General features: G+C 39.9%; 1 protein-coding gene across 4 annotated transcripts in view; it reads right to left on the bottom strand.

Moving 5' to 3' along the window:
* Positions 1-27,887, bottom strand: part of LOC126323656 (pancreatic triacylglycerol lipase-like) — a 182,663-nt gene that overhangs the window by 120,789 nt on the left and 33,987 nt on the right. For 2 of the 4 annotated variants that reach the window (XM_049994705.1, XM_049994702.1), the window contains exon 2: positions 9,859-9,926. In XM_049994705.1, the coding sequence (XP_049850662.1) occupies positions 9,859-9,910 (52 nt within the window). In that variant the 5' untranslated portion in view covers positions 9,911-9,926. Of the gene's footprint in view, positions 1-9,858; positions 9,942-27,887 lie in introns of all 4 variants that reach the window. The other 2 variants (XM_049994703.1, XM_049994704.1) reach the window with 1 other exon arrangement.

Genomic DNA, 27,887 nt, shown 5'->3' with positions numbered 1-27,887 from the left:
GCTGGGAAATTTTTCTAGATATATTTGTAAACCAACCATCATTTATGAGATGCAGTTGATAAGGTAATCTACGTAAGTAATTCATCACATTTGCATCTTTGTAATAATGTATGTCACTGAATTACAAACAGCATTTATTGATGGCAATATAAGACAGTTGTAATGGTTGGACTGATAGTTTTTGTATTGCTATTCACTGACGAGGCCAAGATGACTACAATGAACACACTACACCAGATTTGCATGCTGGCAATCACTATTTTTAATTACTTATACTAAAATGTATGGTTAAGTAACAACAGATCTCTACTACTTTTAACAACCATGACGTACTGACTGTACATTATGAATCAGAATATTAAATCTAAAACAAAAATCAAAGTCTTTTGAAAGTTGGTACAGTATCTAGGGTCCCTAATTCCTTCCAACTGTTCCTAAGGGTTTCAGTTTAGCCAAGTAACTTCCTCACTCAACAACTGTTATGGTGTCATAACTTTCTCTGCTCATATCACCTGTCTTGTGTGTCCAGCATCAATCTAACAAAGTGAAAGTTGTTCCTCTGAATAAATGCAAGTAACAGCACAATGCATGGAACCTCCAAGAAAGGTGTCTGGATAATGAAGATTCCAAGCGCTAATAGAAAGCACAGAAGCTGATATCGTTATAGGTACAGAAAGCTGGCTAAAGCCTGAAATAAGTTCTGCAGAAATTTTTACGAAGTCTCAGACGGTGTTCAGGAAAGATAGATTAGGCAGAATTGGTGGTGGAGTGTTGGTGTCTGTCAGTAGTGGTTTATCTTGTAGTGAAGTCGAAGTAGATACTCTGTGCGAATTGGTGTGGGTGGAGGTTATACTTAACAGCCGAATTAAGTTAATAATTGGCTCCTTCTACCGACCCCCAGACTCCGATGATACAGTTGCGGAACAGTTCAGAGAAAGTTTGAGTCTCGTAACAAATAAATACCCCACTCATACGGTTATAGTTGGTGGGGAATTCAACCTACCCTCGGTATGTTGGCAAAAATACTTGTTCAAAACCGGTGGTAGGCACAAAACGTCTTCCGAGATTGTCCTAAATGCATTCTCCGAAAATTATTTAGAGCAGTTAGTCCACGAACCCACGCGAATTGTAAATGGTTGCGAAAACACACTTGACCTCTTGGCCACAAACAATCCAGAGCTGATAGAGAGCATCATGACTGATACAGGGATTAGTGATCACAAGGTCATTGTAGCTAGGCTCAATACCATTTCTTCCAAATCCATCAAAAACAAACGCAAAATAATTTTATTTAAAAAAGCGGATAAAGTACCACTAGAAGCCTTCCTAAAAGACAATTTCCATTCCTTCCGAACTGACTATGCGAATGTAGACGAGATGTGGCTCAAATTCAAAGATATAGTAGCAACAGCAATTGAGATATTCATACCTCATAAATTGGTAAGAGATGGAACGGATCCCCCGTGGTACACAAAAAAGGTCCGAACGCTGTTGCAGAGGCAACGGAAAAAGCATGCGAAGTTCAGAAGAACGCGAAATCCTGAAGATGGGCTAAAATTTACAGACGCGCGAAATTTGGCACGTACTTCGATGCGAGATGCCTTTAATAGGTTCCACAACGAAACATTGTCTCGAAATTTGGTAGAAAATCCGAAGAAATTCTGGTCGTATGTAAAGTACACAAGCGGCAAGACGCAGTCAATACCTTCGCTGCGCAGTGCCGATGGTACTGTTATCGACGACTGCGCCGCTAAAGCGGAGTTATTGAACGCAGTTTTCCGAAATTCCTTCACCAGGGAAGACGAATGGAATATTCCAGAATTTGAAACACGAACATCTGCTAGCATGAGTTTCTTAGTAGTAGATACCTTAGGGGTTGCGAAGCAACTCAAATCGCTTGATACGGGCAAGTCTTCAGGTCCAGATTGTATACCGATTAGGTTCCTTTCAGATTACGCTGATACTATAGCTCCCTACTTAGCACTCATATACAACTGCTCGCTCACCGATAGATCTGTACCTACAGATTGGAAAATTGCGCAGGTCGCACCAGTGTTCAAGAAGGGTAGTAGGAGTAATCCATTTAACTACAGACCTATATCATTGACGTCGGTTTGCAGTAGGGTTTTGGAGCATATACTGTATTCAAACATTATGAATCACCTCGAAGGGAACGATCTATTGACACGTAATCAGCATGGCTTCAGAAAACATCGCTCTTGTGCAACGCAGCTAGCTCTTTATTCGCACGAAGTAATGGCCGCTATCGACAGGGGATCTCAAGTTGATTCCGTATTTCTAGATTTCCGGAAAGCTTTTGACACCGTTCCTCACAAGCGACTTCTAATCAAGCTGCGGAGCTATGGGGTATCGTCTCAGTTGTGCGACTGGATTCGTGATTTCCTGTCAGGAAGGTCGCAGTTCGTAGTAATAGACGGCAAATCATCGAGTAAAACTGAAGTGATATCAGGTGTTCCCCAGGGAAGCGTCCTGGGACCTCTACTGTTCCTGATCTATATAAATGACCTGGGTGACAATCTGAGCAGTTCTCTTAGGTTGTTCGCAGATGATGCTGTAATTTACCGTCTAGTAAGGTCATCCGAAGACCAGTATCAGCTGCAAAGCGATTTAGAAAAGATTGCTGTATGGTGTGTCAGGTGGCAGTTGACGCTAAATAACGAAAAGTGTGAGATGATCCACATGAGTTCCAAAAGAAATCCGTTGGAATTCGATTACTCGATAAATAGTACAATTCTCACGGCTGTCAATTCAACTAAGTACCTGGGTGTTAAAATTACAAACAACTTCAGTTGGAAGGACCACATAGATAATATTGTCGGGAAGGCGAGCCAAAGGTTGCGTTTCATTGGCAGGACACTTAGAAGATGCAACAAGTCCACTAAAGAGACAGCTTACACTACACTCGTTCGTCCTCTGTTAGAATATTGCTGCGCGGTGTGGGATCCTTACCAGGTGGGATTGACGGAGGACATCGAGAGGGTGCAAAGAAGGGCAGCTCGTTTTGTATTATCGCGTTATAGGGGAGAGAGTGTGGCAGATATGATACACGAGTTGGGATGGAAGTCATTACAGCATAGACGTTTTTCGTCGCGGCGAGACCTTTTTACGAAATTTCAGTCACCAACTTTCTCTTCCGAATGCGAAAATATTTTGTTGAGCCCAACCTACATAGGTAGGAATGATCATCAAAATAAAATAAGAGAAATCAGAGCTCGAACAGAAAGGTTTATGTGTTCGTTTTTCCCGCTCGCTGTTCGGGAGTGGAATAGTAGAGAGATAGTATGATTGTGGTTCGATGAACCCTCTGCCAAGCACTTAAATGTGAATTGCAGAGTAGTCATGTAGATGTAGATGTAGATTCATCTTTTTGGACGCATGTAGTAGAAACGTAGTTCTCAATATTGCTATCTCATTGACAGGGTCAAGATTCCATTAACAATTTATTCAGGATTTTCATCTCTAGCTGTTTTTAGGGAGATGGAATCTAATATGCAAATATGATGTGCTGTTAGTAGCTCAATGGGTGAATAGCTGTTTATTGATACTGTTTTGCTATAGTTTAGTAGAAGTTTGAACGTATCATCACTCTTCCTCAAACCTTGTCTTATCCGTTTCATGTACTTCGTGTGCATTAAGGATCTGACAACAGATTCCTGGTGCTGTATTCCAAATTGAAGCTTAAACTATTTGAACTTCAGGAATCATTCAAATGTGCCTATCTTATTGCTCAATATTTCCTCTAACAACCTGTTTCAGGGTTGGAAACTACTTCCTCCTCCCATCCCCTATATCCCATCCCCTATCCTATATCCCATCTCATATCACATATCCCATATCCTATCCTTAAATTAAGAGGCACGTCCTATGGATCTCTCTACTGAGATTGTTACTATTGCTTTTTCATGTCTGTGTGAAGTCCTCAGTCTCTAATTATAAAATAAGAACATTCTCTGAACGTTTAGTGCTCTTCTCCTAACTTTTTCAGAATCTTGTTGACATGATTACAGGAAAATCTTACCATTTATGTCTACAGTCCATGAGTACAGCATTCAGATATTGGGTGGAGCACTAGCAGTCTATACAGATGGGCTTTTCAAACAACACAAAAGGGCAGCAAGAGGTAGTGTGTCTTGTACAGAAATTTTCAGAAAATATAAAATACTTACCATCTACTCTGTGTACATCCTGCAGGCAATCATGTTCGTAAAACTAAATCCAGAACATAATGTAATAAACAGTAATGTATGGAAAACATTCAAAGAAGTGCAAGTAAAAAGGCTGCAGACCTTAGTCTACATTCAACAGGAACAATTTTCAACAACAGACTATCAAAGATATCTGGTTTAAACACCTTAAAGAATAAACTGAAGCATTTATTAATGGATGAAAGATGTTATTCAGTAGAAGATTTCAAATTTTAATGTCTCTTGGTAAAACAATGTATGTAGCTGTAGGTTTGTTATTTCAACAAGAAACTGATAATTTCAGATTTTCACTTTTTATATCAATTTGTGCATTTATATATACACTATGTGATCAAAAGTGTCCGAACACCTTGCTGAAAATTATTTACAAGTTCTTGCACCCTCCATCGGTAATGCTGGAATTCAATATTGTGTTGACCCACCCTTAGCCTTACTGATAGCTTCCACTCTTGCAGGCATACATTCAGTCAGGTGCTGGAAGGTTTCTTGGGGAACGGCAGCCCATTCTTCACAGAGTGCTGCACTGAGGAGATGCATCAATGTCGGTCGGTGAGGCCTGGCACGAAGTCAGCGTTCCAAAACACCTCAAAGGTTTTCTGTACGATTCAGGTCAGGACTGTGCAGGCCAGTCCATTACTGGGATGTTATTGTCATGGAACCACTGCCACAGGTCGTGCATTATGAACAGGTGTTCGATCGTGTTGAAAGACGCAATCACTATTCCCGAATTACTCTTCAACAGTGGGAGGCAAGAAGGTGCTCAAAATATCAATGTAGGCCCATGCTGTGATAGTGCTACGTAAAACTACAAGTGGTGCAAGCCCCCTCCTTGAAAAACATGACCACACCATAACACCACCGCCTCCAAATTTTACTGTCGGCACTACACATGCTGGCAGATGACTTTCACCGGGCATTCGCCATACCCAGACTGCCATCGAATCGCCACATTGTGTACCATGATTTGTCACTCCACACAACATTTTTCCACTGTTCAATCGTCCAATGTTTATGCTCCTTACACAAAGCGAGGCGTCATTTGGCATTTGCCAGCATGATGCGTGGCTTATGAGCAGCCGCTTGATGATGAAATTCAAGTTTTCTCATCTCCAGCCTAATTATCATAGTACTTGCAGTGGATCCTAATGCAGTTTGGAATTCCTGTGTGATGGCCTGGATAGATGTCTGCCTATTACACATTATGACCCCCTTCAACTGTCAGTGATTTCCGTCAGTTAATAGATGAGGTCGGCCTGTACGCTTTTGTGCTGTATGTGTCTCTTCACATGTCTTCTTAACCATCACATTGGAAACAGTGGACCTATGGATGTTTAGGAGTGTGGAAACCTCACACACAGATGTAGGATGTAAGTGACACCCAATCTCCTGACCACATTCGAAGTCTGAGTTCCACGGAGTGCTCCCTCCTGCTCTCTCATGATGTCTAATGACTACTGAGGTTGCTGATATGGATTACCTGGCAGCACAATGTGTCTAATATGAGAAACGTATGTTTCTGGAGGTGTCCAGATACTTTTGATCAAACAGTGTATGTAAACTAATGATTTGCATATGTGAACTAAATCCATAGTGACACACACGCACACACAGTGCTGCTTTTACATTATTGTAAAATGCTGCACACTGTTCTGAAGAAAATTCTACACTTAACAGCAAAACCATTATGCCACTTGCTCACTGTGATGCTGAATCTGGTGGCATTTTAGGCATGATGTGGTAATGAGAGCGTGTAAGCAGAGATGGATGGGGGATCACCCTAGAAAAGATATGGGCTCAAAATGGGGAAATCTATTGAGATAAGAGTCAACAAAGGGCAGATTATTATTATGTAGAGTCTGTGAATAACTATTTCAAAAGCAGTCAAGCTGGTCCAATGTTCACATGGTACTGTCATGGTAGAAGAATAGTGGAACTACCACTAGGTGCTAAGCAGTAAGACATCCATGATTCTTTGCAAAACGTGGGGTTCTGGGACTTGTCTGCTCTGTAACATAAGATAGATGGTGATCTGTGGTATCTCTGCCAACAGAGCCCAATGCTAGGGCACACAGAAGTGTTTCAGAGCACACTGTTCAAGGTATACCATTGAACATGGAACTCCACTGCAGACAACCTCTGTTTGTTCTCATGTTGATCCAACGACACCAACAATTACACCTGCAGTGTGTACAGGACCATCAGGATTTGACCAAGGATCAGTGGAGACGTGTCTTCAGATAATCATGTTTTCTGTTAAACCAGGTCGATTATCATCTTCGAAAACGCCCGTCATCAAGATAAATGGTGACTCCAAATTTGCACCATGGCATGGGTACAGGCCAGTGTCAACAGTATTATGTTATGGAAAACAGTCTCCTGTCCCATGCACAGGAGACTGTTTTCCATAACATAATACTGTTCCCACTGGCCTGTACCCATGCCATGGTGCATATTTGGAGTCGCCGTTTATCTTGACAATGGGCGTTTTCGGAGATGATAATCGACCTGGTTTAGCAGAATGGGACCTGTAGTAGTAATAGAACACATTTCAGCTGCGGACCATCTGCATCCCTTCATGCTTCACATCTTCCCCAAGAGCAATGTCATCTTACAGCAGTAATGGTGCTGTATTGTGTACCAAATCTGGACAAACTAGCTATTAAGCAGGTGTTCATAAGATGTTGGCTCATTGATGTAACTGTAAATGTTTCTTAAAAATCTCACAGTATGGAACACATCCCCAATAGAAACTGTACACACAAAAACAAAAAAGCTAAACAACAACAGAAAAAAGTAAATTGAATTAGAAAAGTGAGCACTTAGTGTAAATGTATATCAAGATTCTTGCACAAATTAATTGTCCCAGCTGTATATGAAAGGAGCACTCCTTGTTTCAAATGAGAATGTTATTCAACAATTATGATAATCTTTACCGGACTTATTACATCTCAGTTTTGTTTGCATTTTATTTGTGAGCAGTGTGTGGTCTTTTAACAGCCCTTTCTTCAATGTGGAAATGAATTCAGAGAGTGCTGGTGTTAATGTAGTACGGCTCCAACTCACACATTTATCAACCACCAGCTTAGGTGCGGCAAGAAACATATCTTGTGTGACTGGCCATTAGCCCTCTACTTGAAATAAAGACTCAGCACAGCACACACATCCACCAATTGAATTTTCATTACTAAACCCATAGTTACACCATTTCTATACTACAGTTATTACCTCACTTTCTGGACCTGGACTTCGATTTTGAAACTGTGAGTGCTGCATAAGATTGTTCTGGATTTCATTCATCAGAAGTTATTCAGGCTCATAGTGTTCATAATCTTAATGTTCAGTCTCTAAACATTTTAAGCTATTGATTAAGTGTTGCTCTTGATTCCACACACTACATGGTTCATAGCAATGACCTACCTGTAGTAGATTCAGTGAGAAAAATATCCCCGACAGCCAACAGCACTGTTGCCAGCTTTCAACTGCCAGGCTCAAATAGCTATATGCAAAAACATTACTCATCTATAGAGCTGCAAAAATTCTGAGATATTGCCAGAGAGAGATATATAAAACAGCATTGCTGACTGGCTGTAGTAGAGGAAAGTCCACTGCAACTGTCAATTATCTTCTTTCACCAACTCTTCAGTAGGTTAGAGTCCAGCTATAGCACTTAATTCTCCTTGTGAAGTTTACATTGTAATGCCACAAAGAGCCCATTTGTATCCTGTTTTTCAGGGTAGAACCTTGTCAGAGACTGTACTCTCCATGAAGTGTTATTTCAAAGCTTTGGCAATGATTCTGATGATTGTGAGACACAGGAATGTTCATCATTCCAGTGCAAGGTTGGTAAAGAGTATCATATTGTAACAAAATCAATATCTGATCTTAACTGCATTATGAACTCCAATATTTGCAATATCATCTGGAGAGTTTATACTTTACAGTCTTCATGGTTTCCTACCCTGCCCATATCCTTCGAGTCTAAATGTCAAAACTTACGTTGCATGCACTGACACTTTCCGAACTTGTACCAACAACTCTTCCTTCCAACATATCCTAAGTCTTTCATGTTTGTATCATTCATCACGAATATGGGGGTATGATTATGCCTGTGTGAGCTCTGTGAGTTTAATAGTTATTTGGTAATTCATTTTGTCTCAAAGCTCAACTGGTGATTATCATGTCCAATGAATATTGTTTATTTTTGGTGATCAAGCATAGGAGACCTGTTCTTGCACAAGGTGACAAGGGTAGAGCCTTTGAAGGTCTCAGTATCTTAACTAGTGATTTATTCTAAAATGGAACTTATCTCCAAAAGTTAATTACAACCAATGGAGAACACTACTGCTCAATTCCTCCTTTATTCTGTAATCTGTCCACATTTAAATTATTATATTCCATTCTACATTTGTTCTTTCCTCTTTCTTTGTGGACAAAGAAACAGAGCATGGTGAGGTGCTACTAAAGGGAATATCAGCTGTATTATACAAGCATGACATAAAAACAATAATGGCCGCAATCCATCTTCAACTTTCCACGATCTCAGCTGACAGCAAGAGGAGCAGTCTCATAATGTAAGCTCACCGCTATTTTAGCTCATTAGCCTTTTATAATTTTGACTGTTGGCACCAGCAAAACAAAAGGAAATGCGAAGTGGACACTCTTTCCTAAGAGCATGAAACATTATCCAATTGGTAACTGGTCATTTAAGGCCATAAAAACTAAAATGGTAATTTAGGTTGATTCAATAAAATCTTTCTTTTTTCATGTATACTGACATGAAACTGAAGATATATCATGGTGCAAGTGTTGTAATAGCAAGTGCATTTCCCAGGAAAGTGAAGATCAGGCTATAGCCCTGGTCTGACAGTTTAAATGTTACAGACAATGGTTCCAGGAGTAATATTTAATTTGGAAACATCAAAAGGCTGTACCTATCGTTTAATATATTATCCTAATCTCCTATCCTTTTCTCCAATAAGGCACCAGTATTCAAGAAGATTTTCATAGAATTCAGACAATATGAGGGTCACTTAACAGATTAACCCTCTTATTCAGGCTGTTTAACAGCTCACAGTCTTAGCTGGGAATACATACATTGTCTTGTTTCCTGTACCTTTGCTCAGATTATCTTTCATTTTAGATATGTTTGCCTCCACTGAAGGGTTACAGATAATGCAGTTTTATTCTTCACAGTGACCATCTGTCCCAGAGGTGAGTAAAACATATTTGTCCCTTTTTTTTCAATGGCTCTAAGACTTATTTCAACCTTCATTATGAGATAAATTTTTGTAATTAATTATTCCTCTCTGTTATAAAAAGAATCATGTTCCTTCCAGTACTCATTTGACAAAACAATGCAAGAAGTAATTTTATTTATATTTTGTATACAGATATATATCTACATCATTAAAAAACACCTCAAAACCTCTTTAAATGCAAGTTCAACAGATTTTCACATAATTATATTACTTTCTTGTTACATACACATTGGCTGGAGTCCACCAATTTGGACTCAGATTTTCATATTGTCTGTGTAGAAATAGTGTCTCAAAGCAAGTTGTCATATCTAAGTTATTCACTATAATTTTTCGAAATCACAGAGGCATGACAAAGCTATTCTCATTGTACTTACATTTTATAGTGCATATTAGCATCATTGTAATTAGTGATCCACATGGCTTCATCTTCTTTAAGGAGTCTCTGAAACACACAGGACTGTTTTACTATTAATACTTACCATGAAATTTACAGTGGTACTGTTACTCACTTAAATCAAAATAATTGCCACTATACCACCTCCTCTTATTTTAATGTATTATATAGTAATTGGGGTTATCAGTTGACCAAGTGTGAACAACTGCAATGTTCACTTTCAAAATAAAACCATTTGAAAAATAATTGTACTTTACCTCATTTACAAGGTTCTGACCTTCTAAAGTTTCCCAAGTTTTATTTTTTACTTTTTTATTGTTTGGACAAGGACTAGTTTAAGGCCCAAGCAACACAAGTAGCTGCACCCCCCTAGAAAGCATTCCAACACTTTTTGCACAATAAACCATTTATGCTGGGCAACCAATGTATTACCAATTAACACTTCTTTACCTCCAACTCCAGAAGCAGAAAAAGAGAAAAAAGGCGCGCGCACACACACACACACACACACACACACACACACACACACACACACACACACACACACACACACACACACACACACACACACACAGTCTGGGACCAATGGGCCAAACTCTGAAGAAAGAAGCAAAGCACTGTTATGTACTAACCCTGTATCAGGAGGCAGCCGGCCATAGAATCTTACAAGTATGAGACCTCATTCACTTTGTGTTCCTTGCAGGAGTGTCAACAAGCACAAAACAAAATGGCAGTGTTTTATTATGTTAGCAGGTCAGGCATAAAGCATCAACACTGTGTGAACTGGGTAGCTAGCATCAGTAGGATCTTAGTAAGGCAATATGACCGAAGTATCACATCACCTCCTTACACGAAGTAAGAAGCCGCAGTGCTTACACAGGAAGGGGTCCTGAATATTTTTACGGACCAGTCTGTTGGTGTAAATAGATGCATTAAGCAAATAGGGCATGATATAAATCGCTGACACATTCATATTAGGAAAGCCTATGCAGTCATGACAAGTGATGTTGGGTCAACACCAGCCAATATTTCACACTATAAATACTCCAGCATTTGAGTTCAGTAGGGAGATGGTCAGAAGGATCAATGACATACAGGATGTGTCCACTCAATTTTCTGACATGATACTGAAGCTGGATGTAAGTCTATTTTAGATTCCCTGCATGTGCTCACCACCACCAACAGCCACTGGAGAGATGTCTTCCTCTCTGTAAGCACCATTCATGAGTTTGGCACTGCTGACAGCTTCCAATGCAGATGGGAAGATGTGGAGGTGTTCCATGTTGACTTGGGCCAGGACACCAGCGTTTTTGATGCTTCAGTGGAGCCATGGGACCTACCTGCACAGCTAGCCAGGGTCGGCACACTTCCCAACCAAATGTCAATTATCTACATGGTTCAGAGAGTATAAATGAGCCACCGCTGCAGGGGGGGATCGAGGACCTGGTAGGCTGGCATGTGTAAGCCACATATGCATGCCCCACCTCCTTCAAGTACGGAGGGTGGAGACAGAGCAGCTGCCTGAGTAGCTGCCATGCAGTTGCGGCACACCCAGACGAGCAGCGACAGAGGACCATCATAGCATTGCTAAAGGAGAGATGTATTTGCAGAAATAAATGGTTAAAAGTCACTTCTTTTTGTGCCCACTGGCATACACATGTTACAACTACCTCCTCTTCCCTGAGGAACCAGCAAGTGGAAAAGTGGCAAACTGGGCGAGTACCTCCTGACACACTATCCATCTGCCACGCCTCCCAATAGTTGCCACCTGACAGATTCTCAGGGAAGAGGTGGTGGTTGTAACCTGTGTACACTGGTTTATTTATTTCTGCAAATACACCTCTCTTTTACTGAATCTACGGCAGTCCTCTGCTGCTGCTGCTGCTGCTGGTCCAGATGCACCACGACTGCATGGCAGCTACTCAGGAAGACGATGCTGAGTCCACCCTCCACACTCTAAGAAGGCGGGGCATGCATATGTAGCTTACACATGCATCACCTCCTGTAACTGTGGCTCATCTCTGCTCTCCAAACCATGAAGACAGTTGCCATTTGGTTGGGAAGTGCGCCGACCCTGCCCTGCCATGCAGGTAGGCCCTGTGGCTCCACTGAAGTGTCAGGAATGCTGGTGTCCTGGACAAGTCAACATGGAAGACCCCCAGGCCTTCCATCTGTGTTGGAAGCTGTCAGCAGTGCCAGACTCTTGACTGGGGCTTACGGAGAGGAAGACATATCTCCGGTAGCTGTTGGTGGTGTTGAGGACAAACAGGAAATCTACAACAGAATTACACCCAGAGTCAATACCATGTTACAGAATCAAGTGCACACTTCCTGTACATCATCGGTCCTTCCGACTGTCTCCCTTCTGAACTCAAATGCTGGTGTATTTATAGGGTGAAATATCAGCTGGCATTGACCCAACGTCACTTGTAATGACTGCATAGGCTTTCCTAATAGGAATGTATCACCAATTCATATCATGCCTTATTTGCTTAATGCATTTGTTATACCAACAGCCTAGTCCAGCTTCTTACTTCATGTAAGTAGGTGATGTGATACTTCTCAGTCATATTGCTTTAATAAGCTCCTGCTAATGCTAGCTATCCAGTTTGTGCAAAACACTGATGTCCTGCTTTCTGCCTGACCTGCTAATATGATGAAATGCTGCCATTTCATTTTGAACTTGACACTCCCGCAAGGAACAGAAAGGGAACAAGGTCTCGCAATTATTAAATACTGCAGCCAGCTGCCTGATAGAGGGTTGGTACCTAACAGCAAATTTGATTCCACAGTTACAAATCGTAGAAGTCAGGAAATGGCCAACATCACTGAACTGAGTAGGTAGGGTTCTGGTCAGCCAGTTTGTGAAGTTAGGAAGACAGATATGCCAGAATGAAAAGATAAATGAAGAGTGGATGAATAGGTATAATTTCAAGCTGTATGCAATCTATTTATTTTATCAATCCCACTTATAAAAAATACAATCTTTATACAATATATTCACTTTATAACTTTCTTGATACAACCAGTATTCACTTTTTATGAGTTAAGCTTTTATAACATTTGGAATTACACAGTATTTTCTTATTTCTGCATTTTCAGCAATCTGTGGAGCATTTAATAGAGCAATTGCTTGATTGTATCCTTGGCAACTTGCCAGTGACAGATTGCAGGGCACACTCACTTCTGATTTGGAGTAGGGTATATGATCTATGGCGATTTGACTCCATACATTGTGATGGAATGGTGGACAGCAGTTTATGGTCTTGTTTGCGTGCTCTAGGGAAAGAAATACGGTAAGCTTTACCTATGTTCAAAGGGGGGGGGGGGGGGGGGGGGTGCCGACTTAAACGACTGCAGTAAAAGCACGGCATTGGTTGGGTGACAAAGTGCATTTTTTCTGGAGAATGGTGAGGAGACATTTCCAGACAGGCCGTGCCACAGTCGCATTGTGCAGAAACACATTAAGTCCATTGGACAGGAAAACTGGTGTGCAGACTGTTTCTAAACATCTTTTATCAATGTGAGTTTATGGCCGGTCTTTGCAAACTTTGAAATGGACACAACAGGGGAGATAACAAGCTGTTTGTAAAGGGCTGTGATTCCACCCTGTATTGTATTAGCAAAAGACATGGCAAACATGTGGGAAAGAGACTGCTGAATTTTTTTCCATTTTCTGCCAATTAACTTTAAAGTCTCTGATTGGTCGAATCGGTTTGCAGTGCAAAGACCATTCACCGAGCTTAGAATGCCAGGCTCGAGCTCGTGATTGGCTTGTGTGAAATTTGGGGAAGTAAAAAAAGAGAAATGTGCTTTTGGAACTGAGCTGAGGAGGAAACACTGAGGAAGGGAGATTAGCACTCTGGTACAAGTCTTGTTCTGGCACTTTGCTAGTAAAGTACTACAGGTCTCTACCTAAACGGTGAGACTTGTGTCCTTTGGTAGAGCGTGACTTAGGGCCTGTGAGTCACCTTCTGAACCATCAGAGGTACTGCTTATATCATCACGGTCACGAGTGACACGTGGATGTACTTATTTGTCTTGAGTTGGCCGTCTAAACATTTGACGTATTCAGACACTCACAGTCGTGGCACGGAGTCAAATTGGTTTGGCAAACCAGCAAACAGGTCCACCTGCACACTGGAATCCATCAGGGTTTCAGAGGCTCTTAGGGAAGTACCTGCGTTCTGAATTAACCGAACGCAAGACAGCATACTTGCATTTTTCGGGAACGCGCATTTAATAACAGATTGCCACTGTCCACTACTTCAGTCACCGAACGCATCATAGTGTGCCACCTTGACCAGTAGGATGGTAAAGTATTCGCTGCTGCAACGTAGGGCTATAATATCTATTTCTCAGCACCCTGTTCTTTCGAACCATATTTTTCCTTTTTTTGTGTGGTATAATAGAGATACTTGGTGGTGGCATAGTTTAATGCCATAACCTGGATTCACGTGTATGAAGTGAGATAGAGTGAGTAGTGTTCTGGTTAGTGTCGTGTGTTGATCCCCAGCGGATCACTTTGTGCACCATAGATCCCATTTTAGTAAGGCTTTTGTTAAATAAATATTTTTGTATGATGTTGCTTTAATAATTTTGTTGTCTTATCTTGTTTAAGATCAATAAATGGATTGTGAATTAGACTACAACTTCTCCCTGGGTTCTGATTAACAGTCCTTCGCATTTTTATGGCAGTCTAGATCAGAAACATAAGGAGTAGCTTTTTCATTTGGTGTCCACTGCGTGGATCTTTTACTACATTAACAGTAATCTTCTTTCAACTTTAAAGACAATACGGTTCATAATGATTTTTCTTCTTTTGCCACAGATTCCTTGCAGAACAGAGAACTCGTTTCTGGAATATAGTTGCTAGAGTATAGCATGTTCTGTTCCCAGCTTGTAGAAAGTGCCTTTGACATTCATGAGAACTGCAAGAAGCCGCCTTGGATCTCAGATCTCTGTCAAAATCTGGTATATGGATACAAACATTGTCTCTAACTTTTGCAGGTGGGAATTTTGCATCTGAATTTTTAAGCATTCTACACCTTGTGCTTGCAGATTATCTTGTGCTCCTGCCCTCTTCTCTGATTTCTGGTTTATTATAAGAGAGTTTGCAAATAATTTTTCCCTCTATATCCTTCCTGTTCATTATTGCTTCCACAAATTTCATGCACATCTGTGCTGCAAGGTATACAACAAGCAGCTCCATTACACTCTTCTTCACTAACCATGCAGTTTAGTTTCATCTTGTTATTGTCAGGTATCAGGTTTTTAGTTTCTGATGCTTCAACCTCTATAGCAGCAGTTTCATTGTTTGGAATAGTTCCAACATTTATAGCTTCCTCCATTTACTGTTCGACTTTCTCAAGGTCTTTCTCTGTCACAATGTTATTAGTAATTTATTTAGGCAGATTTGAAATATTGAACCCCACTTTTGCTTTACAGCCAAACATACCCTTGTATGGCCATTGCTGAATTCCTTGAAGAAAGGAATGGTTTTTCATGAATTGGATGAATCAAAGACACTCTGCCCAAAGTGCTGAGTTATTCGTCTGCACCCATGTCAACATTTCCTGTACATCCAGGTTGGCCAATTTGATGGAAACTTGGCTTTGGCTATGCCTGGATTTTCCAAGTACTAATTTCAGCTCAGGCCACATGTTGTTTAGCTCATTTCAAACATGGTTCTAAAACACTACCATTATCTGACTGCAGCACACTTGGAGCACCTATAAACATGTCAAGCAAATGTTAAGCAGCTTCTTCTGCTCTTTAACTTGTCAGGGGTCACAATAATATAAACTTGGTTCACTGTGATCTTGGTAACAGAGTATGAACTACTACATCCCATCAGGGGTACTTTGCATGTCTATCATACCTACCTGGCATTATTAATTAAATTATTTAAATATTAGAGGTTTAGAAACTAAACCTTTGTTTGGATTTGACAATTTAGTCTGACAAGATCTGCATAAGCAAAGGTACAATGTAATGATCTCTTTGGTGACTTTTTGTACTTAAACTGCAGTTCCTTTGCCATGTGTGTCCAACCTCCATGTCCTATTTTCAAGTGAGTATCATGCAGTATTTTGAACAGTTCTTTTGTATGGACTTAGTAAAAAATAGTGCTGTTTTCTCCTGTTACTGATGCAGTAAGTTTTTTCTTTCCATCAACTTCAACAACGTCATATGTTCTTAGTCAATGATAGTCAATAAACTCTTTTTACTCTGCTTTGCTTTGGCTTGTTTAATGTCTTCTATGAAAGAACAGTATCTATCTCTCTTGATTTTTCGGCTGTTATTTGCTTCTTCCAGCTGCATACTCAAAGCATCCAGGAACCCACTTTTCATGCCAAATGTCATTTCCGCACTTGCATATATCCCACCTTCATTGTGAATATCATTCCATGTGAAGTAGCCATGAGTCAGACTACAGAATAATGATACAAAAAACTGAAATAGAATGCCATTACATGTGATCAGCCTAGGCCTTGCTACCAAATAAGTAGTACCAGTATGTTCAATTATTGATTTGGGGCATCCATTAATTACATAAGCTGAAAGAGAAAGAACTTAGTCCAGCAAAACCTCACCAGTTCCATTTAAAGGGGGAAATCAATTAAAATCTCACATTAACTTTTAAATTCATAAAACCCCCATTCTTAAGAAAGATAACATTTTGTTCTATAAAATTAATCCCAGGCAAAAACAGTATCAAAAGACATGCCAGTGATTATGTAGACTGACTTGAACTGAATTCGTAATATGTGCATATGCCTGGGATTCCCCATTCTGAAAGGCATGCTGCACAAGTGCTAGATTTCTTTTGGGAAGTTTGCTTCCAGATCAGCCAAATTAATGCATATCAGTTGAGAAAGAGTCATGATCATCTACAACTCACAAATGTATGTTATTGTGTTTAAAATGAATTTGTACCAAAACTTTTGAGGTTCTGTGACATTGGTCTGTATCTGTAAAAGGTCATTTTTTAGCGATCTGTTAAAACAGTTAGGCCTACTGTTTTCTGGAACCTTTTTATCTGTCCGATAGTTATAAACATGAATACTAGTTCCTGCTCAGGATTGGTGTATTTAAAGCAAGATGTTTTTATGTCTTAAAACAGTGTTCAATACAGTCTCTACAAAAACATATTTTATGAAAGTTTTTAATCAATGTGTGAAACCAACAAAAAGCTTTTAGTTTACATGTATGATCCAAGATTTGTGAGCAGAGTGTTTTATGCAGATTACAGTGCAGGAAGCATATGAATGTAGATGGAATGAGAGGAATTAGGGAAGGTGGTACCACCAACTAATTTGTATTTACTTACTTGAAGAAATTATTTTCAAAAAACTACAATAATGGTGAACCATTTGGAAGCTGTCAAAACAATCAACTTAATTAAACTCATTAAAATGAATCTTAAAATAATGTTATTTTCTCACCCACTTTCACAGAAAAAATGTAATACATGAAAGACAAGCATTAAGTATATTTATTAAATATATTTTTTATTTAAAATGGCCAGGGTAGACCTCAACTGGGGAGGGGGGATTATCATAGGATATCATTAAACTCTGTGCATTCCGACTAACAAATTGTGCTGCTCTTCACAGCAAAAGACAAAGTCCTTTGCCAACGTCCAGTGATTATGAATAAACTGTTTATGGAGAGAGCCACACACCACAGCTGGCTGTACTCCTTTCCCCACTACATAACTGAATGACACCCAAACATTTTGATAGCAAGAACTGATACCAGACTGTGGTGTAGAGCTGGACAAAAATGAGAACTTCAAGGAATCCAGAGTTATATTCTTAAGTAGTAAAAGGAATCATACAGATAACAGAACTGTAACAAATACAGCTACATGCCTCCGTTTGTTTTTGTGTTTAGTAATCCACTATTGTCCCTTTACACATTCAAGAGAAAAAGAAGTATACTGATGCTACCATGAAAATATTGCTGCCAAGTCTGCTTGCAACTTACACTGTCTGGCCATAGAGAAGCATAATCACCTTGTTCGCTGCCTGCATCACGCAGGCACAAAGACTGTTGCCAACCCATCACTACAGCAGTGTTCTATTGGTCTGTTAGTGCTATTGTTACATGCTACTACACTGTTCTGTTTTTACTTGTACAGCACTTCTGTGAAATGCTCAGTTTTTTCGTAAGATAGTAATACAAAGTATTAAGGTTGAGAGAAATTACAGACCATGGTTATCTATCTAAAATCATCATTATCATTCTGTGATGTGCATGTGATCATACCTGCATCTTGTTTGACAGCATGGAAATGCTGTCTTTGTTGTTAGACATACAAGATAGTTTTGGTCTACTTTAAACCACCCATTAGAGATGCCACAGAACTTAAAGCCAGCAATGTGATAAACAACAGCAAAAGTTTAATTACTCAGCTGTCTCCTATTTGAAAACACATTCTAATATGATGTTGCATTCATTATCATTCATGGGGTTTGACATTTAAATCATATTTGCCTGCTCACAAAAGGAATATCTCACCATGGTTAAGGAACATTTATTAGGTAACTCACTCCTGCTGCCACTGCTGTTGCTACTGCTACTGCTACTGCTACTGCTACACCACATGTGAACCAAGTAACACAGACAGCCCTTAAATGTACACAAATACCAAATGTAAACCTATACCCAAGGCAACTCATCACTGAAGATACAGTGCATCCCCAGAGTCTCTCCACAGTGGTGTTCTCTGCTTGTCTCACCTTGTGGGGTGTATAAGGTTGGCAGCACGTTCATAACTTTGTATAAGGTAGGGGCTGGGATTCACTACTAGTGGCTGCAGTTATGTTGGGAGATGGGATTCAACATTTTTATTATTACAATTAAAACAATGAAATTAATTAATTATATTAATGACAATTAAATACACTTTACTCACCAGTATCACAGTAGGTGCTGAAAAGGTTTTCCTCTTTCTTGAAGGCATAGTTCAACATGCTTACATTGATTTACAGATACCTTTACCAATGTTTCAGATGTCAATGAATGCAGATAATCAATTTTCACTGCCTTCAGTTCATCTAGTGTCTTTGGGTTATTTTGATTAACAAATTTTTTAGCCGTACCCCAAAGGAAACGGTCAAGCAGATACGGATCCAGTGAATGTGAGGGCCAGAGACCTACCTTAATTACTCCGTGTTCAAAGATTTCTTCTGAAACTCATAGGGATTAGTGTGCTGTATGAGTGGTAGGTTTGTTTTGTTGGAAAAGTGAATGACTGATACTTTCATTCATCAGGGCAATAAATGGATAAATTGTCTGGGAACAATAGACATCGGAAGTGACAGTGGTATTAGAAAAGATTGGCCCTATAATTTACATTTACATTATGGCAACCCACACTCCAATTTTCTCTGTGCGCAATGGCATTTCTCTTGACGCATGTGGATTTTCTGATGATCAAATTCTTGAATTTTGGAAATTAACACCAATTCCTTGTCAGTTAAATTGCTGAAACCAATCACAAAACACTATTCATTTCACATGATCCACACAATTTAATTGTTGCACAGCAGTAATTTTATACAGAGCTGTGATTGTGGTCTTATGTGCTGTTGAAGGAGACACTTTAGCCTCTTGCAATAATCTCCCCACTGATCTTTTTAGACTTTGCAACATCTTGTCCAAAATGTCAAATATTTTGTCCTGTTGAAATTATGGGCCTACTAGTTTGTGTGTCTCATGACCTGAACCTTTTGTCTGGAATTTTCTAATTAAATCATGTACAGCATCACAATGTGGACACCTCAAAGCAGCAGAACACAATCGAAGTTGCCACCTCACAGGCCCCATAAAGTTTCCTCCTGCACGGAAGACCTATTCCACTACAAATGCCCTCTCTGTGACAGTAATCATTCCCACTACACTCAGCTTGCACAAGAACTAGACAATAACACAACTAACAGCTGCAATGCACATGCAACACTACTATCTCAACTCTACCACTGGAAGTCCCGCAGGTCCACAGAACACTCACATGTGACTCTTGCATGTGCTGCGAACCTTATACACCCCACAAGGTGACACACACGGGGCTCACCACTGTGTAGAAACTTTGCAGACACATGGTACAATGAGTGCTTCAGCCTGTTTATTTGCATCAATACAATCACAAGAGGAATTTTAAGTACTGATTGCAAGCTTCAATTGTTGAACGTTGCTGTGCTCTGAATGTATTGATTAAAAACTTTCATTATAACTCTAAAACCGAAAATTTTGATTATATGTTTATATGGCTATGCCCATTTTGTTTTGTTTTAGTGTGAGCGATACACCCACAAAGTTTTAAAAATATTTCTGGGAAAACTATAACTTATTTCTTGTTTCTCAACTTTTGAGGGGCGCTAGCAAATGACACTGTGACTATGTATTTTTACTGATGATAATAGAGAATTGCAATTGTCTATGTATTTTTATGTTTCAGATTTATAATGTTTACTTTCAACAAAACATTATTATTACATCATAACATTATTATTACATGAATAATAACACCCTCTCCATTTTTTTAATTTTTTTTTTTCCTAAGTAGTTGTTTATTTTGTTGGATACTTGCTCGATCTTATAATTTAAAAAACATGAGAATATGATATCCAATCATTAAATCATGAAAAAGAATGGCAAAAAACATTTACATTAAAAAAGTTGTATTTAGTATATCCTAATGATTCGTGTGTATGCTTTAAGTACCATAGTAATCTACCAACAATTAACATTCAGTCGTTAATTAACATCATTTGGCATATAAAACATTTTTTATGTCTCATACAAAATTCAGTTCTTGGGGCATGACATTTTTTAATTCAATATGTATGTTTTACAGAATGGGCAGTTAGGTCATCAGTCCCTTATTCAAGGGACAGTCCATCTGGAGTTAGTGAACTCAGCCAGAAATCTGATAAAAAAAAGCTCTGAGCACTATGGGACTTAACTTCTGAGGTCATCAGTCCCCTAGAACTTAGAACAACTTAAACCTAGCTAACCTAAGGACATCACACACATCCATACCTGAGGCAGGATTCAAACCTGCGACCATAGCAGTAGGGCAGTTCCAGACTGTAGCACCTAGAACTGCTCGGCCACTCTGGCTGGCAATCTGATTACATTGTGATAGTATGCAGGAGTGCTAAAATCAAGGCTATAAAAGCAACAGTAATATCAGAAATGAGAAATAGTTGCACAAGATATGAAATATAGTGGTCAGCCAGAGAGCAGATGAGGTCCCTAGTACTCATCTGCAGAAAAGGCTCCTCCCCCACATCTAGCCCATCGACCTGACACAGGTAAAAGACTGACAGAATAAATTCCTTCTAACTGGGTGGAGAGGTAGACCACAATAGTTAACAGTTAACATTAGGAGGTTAAAAATGTGATGAATGCATGTGGCACTGACAGTAGCAAAAAAAGGTAAGAAAAGTAACCAGGTCAGCAGGAGGGTGGGTACTATCTAGTGTCCCTGGTGTTCAGCATGCAGTGAGTGGTGCCCCTCACAACTAATCATTTATTGTGAAAGTGCTTTTAATGAGAAGAGAACACACTGTTCCTTCATCACTGACTAGTTTCATGATAAAGAATTCTTAGGATCTTGTGTTATGCTATATGAAGAAGCACTCCTAAAAAAGCAAAACAGGGTGCAGCAGAAAAAAGTGCTAACCACATCTGAAGTTGATTAAAGAACAGAGTAAAAGAGTGATGTTGGGGTGGCAGGGAGTTTGGCCAAGCGTAACCACTGGTCGAGCAGAAATACTAGCCCACTGATGACAATAAAAAAGCGTGTTCACACTCAGCATGGAGCCCTGATGGTGATTGCTCTCTTGATCATATGTGGAGCTGAGTGATGTACCAACTCTTACCTGAAAGTAACAGGAGATAAAAAAAAAAGACAAAAATTGTTGAGGAGCCTCAAAAGCTCCAGTCATGGAAGGTAAGTAAACTGTGATGGTGGCACAGTGCCATATTCATTACGTAGGTGAAAAAGTTTTAATGAGATGGAATTTAGAGAAATTTATCAGGTTGCTATTTCCAAAATAACCAGATGGTCAGGTATGGGTCATCTTCCCTGGAAGCTACACCTATAGGAGGGCAAACAGCCCCATGATTGGAGAAGCCAGCATAATTATCAGGCTACTGTTCTTTCAACCAGTTTCCAGAGCATGTTGGTGACGCTAATCAGTCAGCAGCTGTTGATGGATGTTAGATTTTGTCTGGTTTAAGGATTTGTATGATGACACTATCTCTCCACTGTAAAGAGAAAATATCTTTTAGCTGGATTTGGCTGGATTTGGTTGAAGACCCAGAGCAGATGGAATGAGTCACATTCACATGTTTAATCCCATACTTATGAACTGAATCAGGGCCTGAGGCCGTATCATAAGATGAATAAGAGCCTGAAGCAGATACTAGTCAGTGAAAGGTTTTATTATATAATTTAGGATTATAGGGCTAAATCATGGTGATGAGGGGAGGTGGGGGAGGCAGAATGTCTTCAACTAGTCTTTTTTGAAGTTGAAAAGCAGTAAAGTAAGAAGCTATTACCAAGTAAGCTGCTGGGTGCTCAGCATGAACCAACACATTGGTAGAATTACCACCATGAATTTGGATAACATACACTACTGGTCATTAAAATTGCTACACCAAGAAGAAATGCAGATGATAAATGAGTAGTCATTGGACAAATAAATTACACTAGAACTGACATGTGATTACATTTTCACGCCATTTGGGTGCATAGATCCTGAGAAATCAGTACCCAGAACAACCACCTCTGGCCATAATAATGGCCTTGTTATGCCTGAGCATTGAGTCAAACAGATCTTGGATGGCGCATACAGGTACAGCTGCCCATGCAGCTTCAACACGATACCACAGTTCATCAAGAGTAGTGGCTTGCGTATTGTGACGAGCCAGTTGCTCAGCCACCATTGACCAGACATTTTCAATTGGTGAGAGATCTGGAGAATGTGCTGGCCAGGGCAGCAGTCAAACATTTTCTGTATCCAGAAAGGCCCATGCATAGACCTGCAACATGCGGTCGTGCATTATCCTGCTGAAATGTAGGATTTCGCAGGGATCAAATGAAGGGTAGGGCCACGGGTCTTATCACATCTGAAATGTAACGTCCACTGTTCGAACTGCCGTCAATGTGAACAAGAGGTGACCGAGACACGTAACCAATGGCACCCCATTCCATAATGCCGGATGATACGCCAGTATGGCGATGATGAATACACGCTTCCAATGTGCGTTCACCGCGATGTCGCGAAACATGGATGCATCCATCATGATGCTGTAAACAGAACCTGGATTCATCCGAAAAAATAAAGTTTTGCCATTCATGTACGCAGGTTCGTCATTGAGTGCACCATCACAGGTACTCCTGTCTGTGATGCAGCATCAAGGGTAACCACAGCCATGGTCTCCGAGCTGATAGTCCATGCTGCTGCAAACGTCGGCGAACTGTTCGTGCAAATGGTTGTTTTCTTGCAAATGTCCCCATCTGTTGACTCAGGGATCGAGACATGTAGTATGTTATGAGACCCCGGTAGTCTGGCTATACAAGTGACGCGATAAGTTTGTTCGTCGCCCCCGACCACAGATTGTTACAAGTCGAAATCATTCGGAACATTTCGTGTCGACTGTTCTTAATTTCAGATTTCTGCCTCCCTCAGCGATCCTAAAGTTGTGACTAATTCACTAAGTGTTTGTGAGAACGGGCAATTAATTGGTTAACAATAGTATCAGTAATTTTATTTTTAAATGCATGATGCAATATGAAACACGATCGCAAATGTGTACTAAATGTCTTGAATGTCAGTTTTTAAACCATTGCTCTGAGTATTTATGTTTGTTTGTTGAGCAGGAAAGTTACTTAAGAAGCTGTTTACGTCAGGGGACGCTTTTTTATTCGGCTATTAGTTTCTAAATGTATATCATTATAACGTACAGCTGAGAACCATGGGCTGCACAAAAAAATTTATCAGGGACCGCAGTTTCACCACCATTGATTTAATCCGACAACAATAATGCGCGTTTCCTGTGTAAATCATTGTTTAGGTGGAAGTCCAATTACGTGTAAATAAAAAAATTGTCAAAACAGCGCGAAACAACGACACTAACTGGCAGTGAGCTGCCTTGTGAAAATTCATAAGTCACATTCCTCTCAATTTTCTCTCTATGCCAATATAAAAAAATTGTATGCGAAATCCAAGTAATTAATTTCGTCAGGAGCACAGTGCCATTACCAAATTTTTTTCTTGATTTTCCCATTCATTTAAAAATTCCTAAAATCTAATACATTCTATCTGGTTGTACAAAAAGTTTACTCATATTTTTTTAAAAATAATCGTGTTGATAAAATTGCTGAAAAACCACTTGCGATCTGCAGGCTTTTCACGTTTGCCGGAGAACGCATGACGGATTAGAATAAATTAGGGTTTGCCGAACTGTGAGCTCTCCGCAAGAAACTATAAATAATGTGGCGGTTTTTTACGACATTCTGATGACGCCAATTATTTTTTAAAATATTATGATCTTTGTGTTACTAACCCTCAGCTTCCCAGGTCGTCCTCTGCCACAGTGTCCCAAGTGCGGCCTGATACCGCTAAATTTAAATAGCAATAAAAAATGTATTCACCAATTTCAGTGAAACAGCTCAGTTTGTGAGAAAGGTTACATTATCCAAATAAATTTTAAAGTTAATTTTTACTAAAAGTACTTTAAAAACCAAAAACTGCACGAAATGAACATGTCACATGACAATGTTAATGCTTTGAAAACACATATCTCGCACTTTAAATTTTACTATTTTCCTATTTTTTGTTTATTATATATGTAATAATAAAAACACAAAATATCCCATGAAACATTCAAAAACATGAAAATTACACTAGTACTTTTCAGCTTTTAGTTTCGTTCTCAAAGGTTGTCTTGCACTCGTGTTAAATTTTTGTAGAGAAATCAAGTTAGATTGGTGTCTTGCAACAATGACAAATATAAGGCGTCTTTCTATTCCTTTTTGAGTCACAGGTGGAGAATGTTTTGCGTTTCTCCTATCTTTCTACGACGACTTTTACTCTTTGTTCTGCTAACCCAAAACACAGCGAATGGTTGTCCGAAGTTCACAGGCTATTTGGTAGTCGTTAGCTGGCTTTTTATCTGTGGTGTCGCCAATGAGTGTCTAAGCTGCTTCTTTCAAAGAATTAACAGGTGGCAAAACAAATTCGTCTTCACTTTCACACTGTTTCTATTCTGAGTTATGTTCACTTTCAATTTCGTTGTCACTGGCTAATCCAACACCACTTCCTAAACTGTCCTCAAGCCATTTTAAAACAGTATCCGAAGCAAAGTCTTTGCTATTGAATCCATAAGGCGAAGTCCCTGCTGCGGTCTCAGACTGCTAGCACGAAAGAAGGTCCACGTCATATTCAAGTGACTGCCGACAAAGGAAGCGACGGCAGCTTCAGGCAAGAACGAGAAGTCTGTAATCTCTTATTCCAGTCCTAGGCATCAGAGACGGTGGAACAATAAACGCTAGCGATCCGCGAGACCGCACCTGTGTCGTTAAGGGTTTTTTGTAATTAAACCTGAGGCAATCACCGATAAAATAGTTTCTCTTTTTTTCATCCTCCAAAAGAAACATGGTGTTCCATCAAAGTGTCACGTTTTCTCAGTGTGCTCTGGCAGGGGAAAACTTCGGGAAAACCTAGGTTAGGTTGCTGGGATGAGGGGTAAGTTAAAGAATGTGAAATACTGCTTTAGGTTATCACAGTGTTTTTGAATATATTCATTTTAGCCTGGGGCAGAAGGAAACCCACTTTCGTAGCACAAAATCAGTGAAGACTTTTAGGCATTGTTGATCGGCGGCCAAAGGTAGCTGCTGCCTTAGCGAGCGGATGCTTCTCTATTGTGGTGTTGAAGAGGCATACTTGACAACGTAAACCAACAAAACGTCGTAGCCCTAGGCAGCTGACTTACCCGATTATACCAGTTTGGTAGATCCGACCCATATATTTACAGAGAAAATGCCCGCAAATGCGTCGTGTGTGTGTGTGTGTGTGTGTGTGTGTGTGTGTGCGCGCGCGCGCGCGCGCGCGCGCGCGCGCGCTTAGACTAAAGTATTCATAACATGCAAGTCACTCATGTAAACGCCATATATTTACTGAGAAACCGTATTCTTTCTGTGAATTAAGACGATCAGATCATTAAATACAGAAAGTGACCTTATATAGAAAAAAGTGAAGAAAGCAAGTCGATCGTTTCCTTTACGATGTTAAGATCCCGTGATCTTCTTTAGCTGGTTTTAGCAAACCATGAAAAACAGAAATCTGTTGGGCATGGAAGCAGTGCCTGATACGATACTTCCGAACCTGAACAAAAACTTTATAGTGGCGACCCTCCTCCACCCGCCTCGAGCATTTGAGATAGTCAAAAACATAAAAAAAATTGATTTTTCAAAAATCTCATTTTGTAGTCCACATTTTTGGAAGAGTTTTATGTGTAAAACATATGTTCGGGGAAATTTAAGACGTGTTATTTGGTCTTAAGTGTGCCTAAGCGCAGTGCCACCTCCTCTTCACACAGAATTCTTCTGCCGCACGCACTGTATTTCACTCTGTGGAATTCAAGCGTGTAATTTTGTGATGAAAGCCGTCAAACCTATATTCAGGACAGAGGAAATTAAAATGGCCTGTGGTGCCTCTCCTGCTCTCAAACCGTCAGTTTGAACTCCTATCCTCCTCAAACTCTCAATTAATACTGAATAGGATTGTCTGTAACCGGGAGAGTAAGAACTATTCAGATCATTTGCACTACTTATTGCTTATTAGGTACTTACTTTATCTTTTCTGTGACAAAATTAAATATAGAAAACATCAAACCAGCGAAACAAGAGACAAACAAGACAGTACACATTTCTTCAATCCTTAGGTCTCAGCATTATTATTTTTTTTTTTTTTTCCTCCTCTCTACTCTTGCTACAACTTTACACGGCGTGCTTCCCTTTCTGTGAAAGGATCTATTACCTCAAAGTTCGTCGAACGTTTTGGTACATGAAACATCAAAATCTCGTTGTCTAATAAAGAATAAGCTGTTAATACGAATAGTAACTAAAACTGACGTGATTTCTTGATTTGAACACGTCTATTTTATCAAGGTCTGCTAGATAAAACGAAATAGCCCTTTCTAATATTGCAGAAATTGGAACAATTCTCCGTTTAGGGCTTATTAAATGTTCATTCAACACATTTTTCTTACTTTTCCGAGAATAGAACTTAAGAGTCAGCTAATTGGGGACTGTACAACTGGCCCTTATTAGCAGCGTAGCTATATGGCGAAAATTGTCTGTCAACATTTCATTTTCTTGGATACACCGAGAAGAAAATATATAATCTTTCTTACCTGTTATTTCTTTTAGTTGTTTATTTCCACTCTGGCAGTCCGAATCTATGAGTTTCGCTAATGATGATAACAACGCTGATCATTCACATACCCCGTCAGCCACAGAAACAAACAGATTGACGTCCAACCGTGAGGGTTTATTCGGTTCCGGTCGTATAGCTCTGTCCCCTTTTGTCTGCGGGAAAGTTGTTTATCTCTAAATGCGACGGGTATTACCCTGGCACAGACATCACATACCGTCATACTCTGTGCAAACCAGCAGGGATGAGTACCAAAATCATGTGAATAATTGATAGACAAATATGCTCTGGATACTAGGCGCTTTGTGAAAAAAGGTTTTTTATTTCTCGTCAAAAATATATAATTGGCGTCACCTGACATTGCCGCCCGGGGCAGATACCCTGGTTGCCTCCCCTCCCCCCCCCCCCCCCCCCTCGCTTCCTCGATTTGGGCCTGCATGAAAGTGAATCCTGCTCATTACTTTCACCATTACGCCACTTCATGAGGTTCTTGGTAAATCAACTGATAGGTATTTGTGTGGGGCTACATGATCCCGGAACATGTAAACAA

Source organism: Schistocerca gregaria, chromosome 2, assembly GCF_023897955.1.
Source record: "Schistocerca gregaria isolate iqSchGreg1 chromosome 2, iqSchGreg1.2, whole genome shotgun sequence".
NCBI classification, from domain to species: domain Eukaryota; kingdom Metazoa; phylum Arthropoda; class Insecta; order Orthoptera; family Acrididae; genus Schistocerca; species Schistocerca gregaria.
The sequence above is the reverse complement of the archived record's forward strand: the minus strand, read 5'-3'. Positions and strand labels throughout refer to the sequence as shown.